This window comes from Haliotis cracherodii, unplaced genomic scaffold (genome assembly GCF_022045235.1).
Source record: "Haliotis cracherodii isolate W230 unplaced genomic scaffold, xgHalCrac1.p SCAF_11, whole genome shotgun sequence".
Classification (NCBI taxonomy): Eukaryota; Metazoa; Mollusca; class Gastropoda; order Lepetellida; family Haliotidae; genus Haliotis; species Haliotis cracherodii.
Window position 1 is genome coordinate 38,867,313 of NW_027266266.1, and position 11,584 is coordinate 38,878,896.

Genomic DNA, 11,584 nt, shown 5'->3' on the forward strand with positions numbered 1-11,584 from the left:
TCGAATTTAAATTGCTGAAAACTTTCATCAGGCCACTGGAGTACGAGTTGCGGGTCGAAAGATTAGACATCTTCTACATGCAAGTCACCTCAATGCTCGACGGCCTCGTGTTGTGTTGCCCCTTACAATTCGTCATATTGCCAGCAGAATCCAATGGTGTACACAACGTCAAAACTGGGGTAATCGTCGCTGGACACGTCATGTTTTCAGTTGAGTCGCGATTCACTTTTACACTTCCTTGATAGTCGTGTCTGGCGACGTCGAAATGAACGTCACGCCAATGTCAGCCTGAGCCCGCGTGACCGTTGGATCGGTTATTGTGTGGGGTGTCATGACTATGACTGACAGAAACCCAATCCATAATGCCAGAGGAAGGGTCACTGGACAGTACTATCGGGACAACACCCTTTGTTTATCAAAGTTCACCTCCAGCAGCACAACATTCATAGAAAGTCATGGTAAGCAATGAGCCAACACCTTTTGCCCCATTCAACACGTCTCGGACATAGGATGACGTGTGCGTAACGTAAGAAGCCGTCTATCACGATGGCCGGACTTGGCTAGGCGCTGCAACAGGAGTGAGACAACAGACCCCCCTCAAATCACAAAGTCTCTCGTTTAGTGAAAGAATGTTTGACAAATAATTGGGATTTTACGCACTACTGATCCGAAAACGTCAACTTTGGAATGTCCTTTCTTACCACTGTCGTCCTTCAAATATTGTTGGCGGTCACAACATCCACATACTTCACTTCAGGTTGAAATGTGTTTCCAATTGGGTCACTAGTATCATTCACCTATTACTACAAACTAACTAACCAAGTATCCCCTACTTTCTTTGAGAGTATATTTTATTTACACATCTAGAAGTCCTACCACTTGTACATGTTCCTTTTCCGCTGCAGTCGTTCAGACAAGCCTCGGCCACAACGATGTCATAGACTGACGTGTTATTCTTCCCACTTTTCAGCCAGAGTGCAGGGTCAACCAACACCTCGTGTAGGCATTTGTCTCTCACCGTGTCGACAGAAAATCGAAAAAAGTCTGTGGTGCCTGTCAACTTCGAAAGAAATCAACATCTTAATCTATTCTCACATGCATAATGGACAAACATTCCCTGACGTCATGTATTAAAGCAAACGTTTATCCAGACAAAATAATATGTTGCCTGGATTTTGACAGTAGAACCTACCGTTCTTTGAATCTTTAAACATGAAACCAATATATCAGTGTACACTTCGATATGCACTACAAGAATGTCTACTTCTGTGTGCAATACATAAATCTCTACTTCTATGTCTTATACCTTATTGCCTACTTCTATGTGCAGTACCTTAATGTCTACTTCTATGTGCAATACATTATTGCCTACTTCTATGTGCAATACCTGAATGTCTACTTCTATGTGCAATACCTGAATGTCTACTTCTATGTGCAATACATTATTGCCTACTTCTATGTGCAAAACCCTGAATGTCTACTTCTTTGTGCAATACCCCAATGTCTGCTTTTGTGTGCAATACATTATTGCCTTCTTCTGTGCGCATTACCTGAATTTATACCTCTATGTGCAATACATTATTGTCTACTTCTATGTGCAATACCTAATTGTCTACTTCTGTGTGCAATACATTATTGCCTACTATATGCAATACATGACTGTTTACTTCTATGTGTCATACTTCCAAACCTCCATGTCTGCATCAACTTCAGTGTGCATTATCTATATGTCTTCTTCTATGTGCAATATCCTAATGTCCACTTTCTCGTGCAAATCCTGAATGTCTACTTCTTTGTCCAATATCTCAATATCTACTTCTGTATGTAATACCTCAATATCTATTTCTGTGTGCAATAGCTGAATATATACTTCTGTGCGCAATACCTCAATATCCACTCTTGTGGGTAATACCTCAATATCTACTTTTCTGTGAAATACCTCAATGTCTACTTCTGTGTGCGATACTTTCATGTCTGTTTCAATATGAATGTGTCATACCTGAATGTCCAGGATACAGTTTTCAATGCTTCCGCTGACGTCAACACCAGTTACATTCTTGCACACTTGTACTGATCGCGATTCCTGAAAGACCTTCTCACAGAATGTCCTTGCCTTGACCTCTGTCCAGCCGTTTAGCCACGCTTTCTGTGCAAAACATATGGTCGAGAGATTTGGTACAACAATCCCAAATATCGTTTTGGATATCCTTTTATTATGTTTTAATTTTTCGTATAGTATAGTATAGTCAATGTCACTTTATAGATATCAGTTTAGACAAATATTTATTTTAGAAACGTTTAATAAACGAGAGATAGCATCACATGAATACCCTACTCAGACTCAGAGACCAGGTATTATTTTAGCTCTTTAATACCGAGCTTAAATTTAAAGCAAGGTTTACAACAAGTACCATCTTTTAACGTATTTTGGTATAACGCGGCTGGGGATCGAACCCCCCGACATTCCTCTCTACGGGCAGACGCTCTGTCCACTAGACCACGGAGTCGGTCAATTTCATGAATACGGACAGAGGCATGCAGTCATGGGCAAGATGTGGCAGAATCGCTGCACAGTATTATACGAGAGCACTAACGATTCGGTACTAAGACTCTGTCTGGTGACCGAAGAGTTAGGCTGATGCGTAGGCATGCTTGAAACTTGATCATCACAACATCACGTCTTTGGTGTCAGCCAACTTGTGATCAGCAGGGTCAAGCAGGTGGTTGACAGCGTTCCACCACACAGCAATTACAGCAACATGTCATATCTTCGCGACTGCCACTTACACTCACACATGACTTGCGGATGCCTACTCAGAGCAGGAGACCGTTGTCCAGCCCAATCGAACACGTGTGGAACGAGCTGCAGATGACCCTCTCACGACGCCTTGTCCTTTCGGCAATTCGGCAATGCTCTTACCAAAGAGTGGAACAGTGTCCACATACATCCAAACATGAGACTGCGGTACCAGGCTGTGTTCGCATCACGTGGGTCGCTTACGCGATACTAAGAGTTTGTTTTCTTGTTTTATTTACGTTTCAGTTTTGACCAGATTTTGATGGGTCATGAGACCGATTATTGATCACATGCTGTTTGTTGGCATTGTGTTGCACATGACAACGCACTTTAGTTCATTAAACATGTCTTCACGCAATTTTGTCAACAATTTTTTAACAGATACAGACAATTTTACTTTTAAAGTGGTGATCTTTAGCAAACTATGAGTAGTAGATATGACAGCAAAGGATTCGGTTTAGTTATTTTGCCACCATTAACCATAAAACAGATAATTGTATAAAATTATTTTCTTACCCGACGTAATTTTTTTGGTGATTGCGGCTGATCACATGCAGCTCCAGGACTTCCTTGTCGTTTTGCTCGACCACTTTCCCGTCGTCTCCTAGTGATTGTGCACGACGTTGGGAACACTTCTGTGAAGCCCGGAAGGGTGGTACACACCTTATGAATAGCTGCTGTGCAATTTACTGCCCCAGTGCGTGTAGTGGATAGAGGATCCGGGGAACAGGAACAATAACGGTATGTCTGTGGCCACGCTGACAGCGATGCACGATCGTCCGGATCAAACAGGTTACTTCCACACGAAACCCTGTAACACACGAAACGTTGCAATAAATCTTATCCCGAGTGTCAGAGTTCGTCCGGAGAAATGTTATATCATACAATGGGTAGGTTTCTCGGCAGGATAAAGCCAACGGATAAAAATGATATCCGTTGGGGTCATATGCGGATAGAGATGCAAATATCAAAGGTCAAGTAGGGACTTGTTTGTAAACAAATATGGCGTCGTCCACGTCATTCGGCGATCGAGTCAGAATTAACCATCGGGATTCTGGAGAAACTACAGGGATAATTGCTATCATTATCAAATGAACAGTCTAATATACTGAAAATCAGTGTCTAACTGTGACGTAGCTAAGGCATTTTATAATTTTTGGCCACTTTTGAGATATAAATTTCGAAAAACATTTGCGAGGGCACTAAGCCTAGCCTAGCGGGGTCGGTAGCCATATCTGTGCTTGTAGACCTCTGCGGCTTGAAACATTTTCCACAAATTAAAATAGTTGGATTTGGCCGAAATATGTTTGAATTGTTACCTTGTTTCGTTTTGTCGCTGTGCGTACATCTGACCGCACGTCTTAAGGTTATGACAGGACAGACCGACTGTCAACAACGTCTGAAAGTGGCTGTGACGTCTCATAGACTAGGGTTAGAGTAGCTTCCCTTAGACAAAGGGCAGTTACTCTAGTGGACAGACCGATGGATTGCCGCGAAAGGCAAGTGAAAACAATTGTTGTTTTGCGTATATGTTGCTTCGCCACTGTGTTAGAAACAGATTTCAGTTGGAACTATATTGGCTACTGTCACTGTCCGACTGACACATCACTTACCCTATGACGTAATAAATATTAATGCGCGCATTCCAGGAAAACTCGCAATGTTTCAGCAATGAGAGGAAAAGCGATTTTCAAGCACAGAATTTATGTATGACATTATATGATAAAGGGGTTATTACGCCTGTGTGTTTGGGGATGGTAAATATTAGGGTGTATTAGGAATAAACACTATGTATTTCGCTCGCCAAGGCTCGCTAAATACAATGTTTATTCCTAATACAGGATATTTACCATCCCCAAACACACTCGCGTGATAACCTCTATTTCTACAGTCATTTTGACACATTACAAAAAAAATACATGTGTATTAATGTATGGATACAATGTTACTTGTATCGGTTTCGTGGGGATTAATTCCGATTAGAACCGATTAATGAGGATCGAGTGGCTACAATGTGTGACTTGACGGTGTTCAATTCAATTCAGTTCGGTTTATTTCGTAAGTGTAGGCCATCGGCCCATAGTTACATTTATATTACAGTGAAGGTGATGTACACAGCTGTTATTGCTGTGACAATAATGTACTACGAAGTGACATCGCTTGATAGATATAGATAGCTAGACGTTCAATTAATTTACAATCAGTTGTAGACATAATAATATTACATTTTTGTATGGTCGGATATTCATAAAATGTTTGTGGTAAGTGATCCATGCGTAGCTTGATATAACCGGAGCAAACTAACAAAAAATGATACTCGTCCTCCACATAACCAGCATTACAAACACAACATAGTCTTCTGTTACGTGGGATATCAGCATATCTCCCAGTTTCAACACACAGCTGATGCGAAAAACATCTAAACCGAGCTAGCGCCACTCTCAATTTACTGACGGTCACACAGCTAAGATACAGCTCTGTACCAAACGATACCTTGAATAGACTTGACGGTGTCGCTCGATGCTCAAACTGATAACGTCAGGCTTTCTTGCCCTAAATTCAATTATTTACAGCCTGGAACATTGCTGACTGCTGACTGGGGCTGACTAAGGCTTAAAACAACAATTACAGGCGAAATCAAACAAAAGTCTCACTTCCATGAGTTCGAGAATGTAGTGAGTAGATTCTGCCAGTTGTTGGATGTAGTTCTGCAGTCACCCGTCGCCGTGGCGTCTGTGGAGTAGGTGCCATCCCTCAGGAAAAAGTCGTCGCTGCAGTTTGCTGATAGTGTCCCACAGAGACCACGGGTGTTATTTACGTCTTGGATTGACGGATAGATGTAAACGTTCAGGTAGATGCCGTAGACATTCACTGTCACTCTTCCTCCAGTGGGCAGATACACCTGTGGAAGCGTGTCCACATTTGATAAATGATTCATAAGCAGTCTCTCTCTCTCTCTCTCTCTCTCTCTCTCTCTCTCTCTCTCTCTCTCTCTCTCTCTCTCTCTCTCTCTCTCTCTCTCTCTCTCTCTCTCTCTCTCTCTCTCTCTCTCTCTCTCTCTCTCTCATAGCCGATCCAACGCCAATCTGTCACGAGGGCTCAGGTTGACATTGGCGTGACATTCATTTCGACGTCGCCAGACACGACCACAACTATCAAGGAAGTGTAAAAGTGAATCGCGACTCATCTGAAAACATGACGTGCCCAGCGACGATTACCCCAGTTTTGACGTTGTGTACACCATTGGATTCTGCTGGCAATATGACGAATTGTAAGGGGCAACACAACACGAGGCCGTCGAGCATGGAGATGACCTGCATGTAGAAGAGGTCTAATCTTTCGACCCGCAACTCGTACTCCAGTGGCCTGATGAAAGTTTTCAGCAATTTAAGTTCGATTTCGTAGAACCTGGTTTCGGATCAATCGATCCTGTAATCTTTTTGTTGTCCTGGGACACAGTGAATAGTGTCGAACTTCAACAATTTCGGTTTGTTGGTCTGTTCCATAGACTGCTTATCACAGACTGTGAAAGGTTGAACGCAAATAGTTCACAGGGGCTCTGCGCGTTAGAGACACCGGATCGCTAGTTTATACTGCACAGTCGATGAAATCAAGTAAATCATAAATTTATGATACGCAGTTTCCATAGGATTGACAAAAATAATTGTCCACAGAGATTAATCGACCTTCCGTGAATGTGTCCGAATCAGGAATGACACCGTTTGTTGCGCTACTGCGAGCGGCACGTGTAAACAATCGGATGTGTGTTGATGTCATGATTTACAGACATGAACGTTCTTGCATAGGATGTTTGTCGTGAAAACATATCTTTTGTATTAACATCTTTTTATTTCATGATCTCCTACTTTTTTTAAAGTATAACTACGACAAAGACAATATGTGTTTTCAGGTTTGCGGGTGTTATTGAGTATCATTTGGAATCGACGGAATTATGTAATTTTTTCCGAATACTTAATAACACCAACACATCCAAAGAGACCTAATGTTCATGGAATTATATAATTAACTCTCTTTCTCAACTACTATTTTTTTTCTATGGAAGTTGTGTGAGTGGCAGGTGCTACAGGTACGGCAGGAAATACATGCTTCACCTTCCTGCCAACACCTGGTGCAATCGCTGATTTTCACAGTATTTTACCAGTGTTTTGCCTTTTACGCCCTGTGGAATCTGTCACGGCAGATAATATGATACAGACGAAATTTGCTTTCAGGAGACTTTTCTTAAGACCTCATTTAAGCTTTTAGAACATTTTATGGTTGACACGTGGAGGATATTTCCAAATGTGACGCATCAGTGACAAAAATGATGTCCGATACAATTCCCTACTTTGACTTGTACCACATGTTCCCGTGTTTGTTTGTTTTTCAGGTGAACAATTGACTTGCTTTTGCATGCGTTTGTGACGGGTGCCACCGGTGGGAAAGGATACGCAAACCTTTCGTGAACACCTGGTATCATCACTATTTGATAGTGATTCATAAACACATGCTCATGATATAGTCGGAATCGTACAATCGACTCTGCTTTTAGCAGAGATTTCTAATGAATATTGACAATGGACAAAGATTGGCTAACAGTGCTAATTACCCCCGGCCTCCCGTTAGCACATTGTCCATTGCCTATTACCAATCAGTGATAATGTAAGACCGGGCTTCCAGTTGTCCATCGCTTTCACCTACTAGCGTTAATTAAGTGTTGACTTCCATTTGTCCAGTGTCAATCACCCTTCAGCGCCAATAATCTGCTGTCTTCCCTTGTGAAGTTTCCACCTTTGTTATCTTATTACGTTTCTTGTTCTTTCAGGTTCATATATATGTGCCCTGCCTCATAGCATTCATTCACCTGATGAAGGAGTAAGTATATACTCTGAAACGTTGTGCTCCTCATAATAAAGAAGTTGACATCCATAAATTCTCTTCCTTATGTGTATCACTTCTAAATACCTTTCAAAGACCTGATTCTTTAAAGTGTTTTTTTTCATTTAATATCATCGCCTCTGATTCACATTATCAGGATACGTCAAGTTTGGTTACCAAATATATGTTTCAGTTAATGATCCAGAAAACATCACGCGTTACACCTAAAACTCCAATATCTGGTCTTCTATAGTTTTATAAAGTCTTCCGGAAAATATATATAGGGACTGTTGTGATTTTGGTATTTTATTTACTTGTCATTACTCGTTTCTTATATTGAGCAAAAATATCATACTTGATATATTATCAAGTGAAACAAGGGATGGAGGAAAACAACAAAAAATAGCATGAATTACCTCATAATTGTTGCCCTTCTTCTTGACCTGTAGTACATCTCCACTGTCTTCACACAGTGTGTATTCTATTGTCCAGATACTGGACTGTCCCGCGCACCTGTTGATCTCAAACACCGTCCTGCCAGCTCGTATAGCAACGCCACAGTTACACCACGCATTGCTACCGCACTTCGCTGTCTGTATTTGAACCTGTAGTGATAGCGTCAATACATCATTCCTTATGAAGTGTCACATTCGGTATCGTGGATAGACATCCTACCATTATAGGATTTTCAAAGCACGATAACATGTCTCTAAAAATACTATGCAATATAAGCATCATGACTCTTTCCATAATCACAAGATATCTCTGCTAAAAGCGAAGTCCATTGTTTTATTCTGACAATATCGTAAGCATGTGTTTATGAATCACTGTGGAATACCATAGTGGTAATTCCATGATCAGGTGTTCGCGAAAAGGTGAACCTATCCTCCACCACAAATGGCACCCGTCACAATCACATGCAAGCACATTTTCTGTTCAGGAAACAGTGATTCAAAACTAAAGTCAAAAACATACCTCAATGGGAAAGGTTGTGTGCTTATACATAGTGAAGACACCTTCATATTGATGTTCGTATCGCCTGAATGGTAAGAGTAAACAGGATGTCAGTCAGCTTGAAAATATTTAGCGTAATGTCACATATTAATCTGTGTATAATCAGTACATGCATCGATCTGTGACTGAAGAGTCCTTAATATTTGTGGTGACAGTTCCATGGGGCAATGAGTATGATCTTGGGTTTTTCACCAAAGTAGAGACATTTATAGACTGTGATATGACTTAATAATGTACATGTCTGTAATGCCCCAGTCACGCGCACGATTCACACATTGAAACAGAGATGCATCCTGCCAGAATGGTACAGCCAATTCCAATTCATACAGATATCATTTTGTAAATATGGGATATCATAAATTCTTGTAGCAAATTACTTTTATTTATGAGTGACAAGCTATTACGCGCCAATACTATAGCTAATTTGAATATAGATTGAATAAAGGTTGATGATAATATATCATATATATATATATATTCCTGGATTCCATGGTTAGGTGTGAATATGCTAATCAAACATTTTCACACTTGATGTTTGTTTGTTCATGACTGAAACCATTGACATTATACAATGAAATACAAATAGCTATACATGAACCATCAGAAAGATTTACCTTCCATCAAATGTCAGCATGTGTGGATCATTGACAGCATGACACGTCTTCCGCGCAATCAGCGCGGTGTTCTTTTTCAGCTGAACCTGAACATACGTGTAGTTTAGTCAACCCTAATGTACAGAATGTATATTTGTTTAGTATATATTTACGTGGAGTTCCAATGTTAAAACATATCAGGTAAACATGATTTGACACTTGTTTTTTTTCATGTTTGTCTTTCTTTGTTGCTTTTTAGTTCTTCAACTATGCAAATGTTCATAGATAAGAGCCGCTTACATACTTATAATGATAACACTACTACTACTTATAGTCCACTTATAACGCAAATTACAATGCACACAACCCACACTAGGTAGGAAGGGGAAGCTAGTTTGAAGAGTCTTAGGGCAAGTTCTGAACACAGAGAAAGTTTTTAATTTGCTCAGTTAAAGGGGAAAACCGGTAAATTCAGTGGCCGGGGAAAACGAGAAAATTTATGACATTAATTGACAGTTTTGGCTTTTGGAATGCACAGTAGATTTTGTGATTCATCTCTACCTGGGGTGTACTACCACACAAGTAATTCGGAGCCTAGCCACTCCAAGCTCAAGACTTTGAAGATATTTTTTTACGCTCAGGAAGGCAGTGCAGGTTATGGAGTATATGAGAGATGTGATCATTTACAACACACTAGCGTATAACCATATCATTATATCACTACTCTATGTAAATATTTACGTTTTTACCGTGATGACGCCGATCGTATAATTTGCCCAAAACATGTTGTCAAATAGTTCGTCAGGGGTTGCCAGCTTCAGTTTCAAGGTGTTACTTGATGATCCAAGGCTCTGGGAAACTTGACCAAATACCCTGATCGTGGCAGCTTTATTCCACTCCGAAGCCAAAATAACTGTTCCACAAGATGAACTTTTCAAGCTAGCCTGTCCACAATTTGTGCTGGTCTCTGAAATATGAATACTAATATAACCTGCCGATAACTAAACGCACACACACACCACTACCACTACCATATAGCGTTTCCAGTGAGTGAGTGAGTGAGTGAGTTGGGTTTAACGCCGCTTTTAACAGTATTCCAGTTATATCACAGCGTGTCAGCTTAATGGGGGAGGAAAGCCCGAAGTGATGCAGGCCTCAGACGTTCACCACTTCGGTGAAACCCACAAGCACGGGTATGGCGCTGACAAACCTAGAAACATAATCGGGGCGAACCGGGACTCGAACCCACAATTATAGGTTTCTGGCTGACCAAGGGACGCAAATCTGCACAGCGAATCGCGGCGCCTTAGACGACCTGGCCACATAACGTTTCCAATGAACATTGGTCCGACCAGCATGACAGTCATGAAGGTAGTTCGGTGATGATATAGCAATGGGATCAACATGACATACAGAGCGCAATTTCCAATCCTCAATGTGTTTTTGTTGTTTAACTACGCAATATTCCAATTATAACATAGTGGAGTTAACATATGATACTCTGGACCAGACAATTCAGTGATTGATACCATGAGCATCGATCTATGCAATTGTGTTGCAATGCAATCAGCCATGTCAACGAGCCTGCCTACCCGATTCATTTAGTCCAAGGATAGGTTGCTGGGGATCTATATTCTTTACCAGAATCCCAACGGGTTTCATTGGACGATGTTATCGCGAGAACACTCTGTCACTTATGTGGTACCGTTTGCACGCAACGCTGGTCGACATATTGTTTTCCAACATGACAACGCAGGTTCTACCATGGTCGGAATGTCTCTGCGTACTGCGTACTTGTAGCAGCAGGACAGCCCTTCCCACGGAGCGTGTGTGCGGCATCAGACGTCAACATCGCCGGAAACAACCCCCAGCCACGCTGGATGAACCGGCCCAACGTTAGGACAGGACACACCTCAAATGGATATTGACACTTGATCAAAAGCATCCCACAGTGAATCACCGAAAGGTTGTTGAATTGCGTAACGTCCGTTTTTTGCACCCTCGGTAACTTTTTACTCTGTTTTCACATCTCCAGATTAGTCAGATCTGATGTCACATTTTTAGATCACATTTTTATCAGTACAATAAAAATATAGCACACCTTATTTCTGGTATAATCATGTTTTGAGACAATCTAAATATATGATCACAGACGGCTGAAATTTTAATAATTACTGTAAAATGTACAGTTAACAAGACACCTCAGCACGATTGCATACCAAGGTGAGCCGATGCCATGTTTAGTTCACATCCACCTGTCGTTTCATTTTCACAGCCAATCAAGATAGATTATGCATGTACG

At 41.1% G+C, this 11,584-nt stretch overlaps 1 protein-coding gene across 1 annotated transcript; it reads right to left on the minus strand.

Annotated features, from left to right (window-relative positions):
• Positions 1 to 5,447: 5,447 nt before the first annotated feature.
• Positions 5,448 to 11,134, minus strand: LOC139455082 (von Willebrand factor D and EGF domain-containing protein-like). The gene is made up of 6 exons (XM_071236655.1): positions 11,077 to 11,134; positions 10,032 to 10,195; positions 9,304 to 9,389; positions 8,651 to 8,714; positions 8,092 to 8,280; positions 5,448 to 5,699 (listed from the first exon to the last, which is right to left on the minus strand). Exons 1-6 carry the CDS (start codon positions 11,132 to 11,134, stop codon positions 5,448 to 5,450), a joined length of 813 nt encoding a protein of 270 aa, XP_071092756.1.
• Between the last annotated feature and the right edge of the window lie 450 nt (positions 11,135 to 11,584).

Excerpts from the sequence above, each read along its gene's own strand:
- LOC139455082 (XM_071236655.1), bottom strand. The coding sequence starts at position 11,134 with ATGTTGACGTCTGATGCCGCACACACGCTCCGTGGGAAGGGCTGTCCT. Across the intron at positions 10,196-11,076 it reads GGGCTGTCCTGCTGCTACAA|TTATTTTGGCTTCGGAGTGG; the intron begins GTACGCAGTACG and ends CTTGTGGAACAG. Across the intron at positions 8,715-9,303 it reads ATGCTGACATTTGATGGAAG|GCGATACGAACATCAATATG; the intron begins GTAAATCTTTCT and ends CTTACCATTCAG.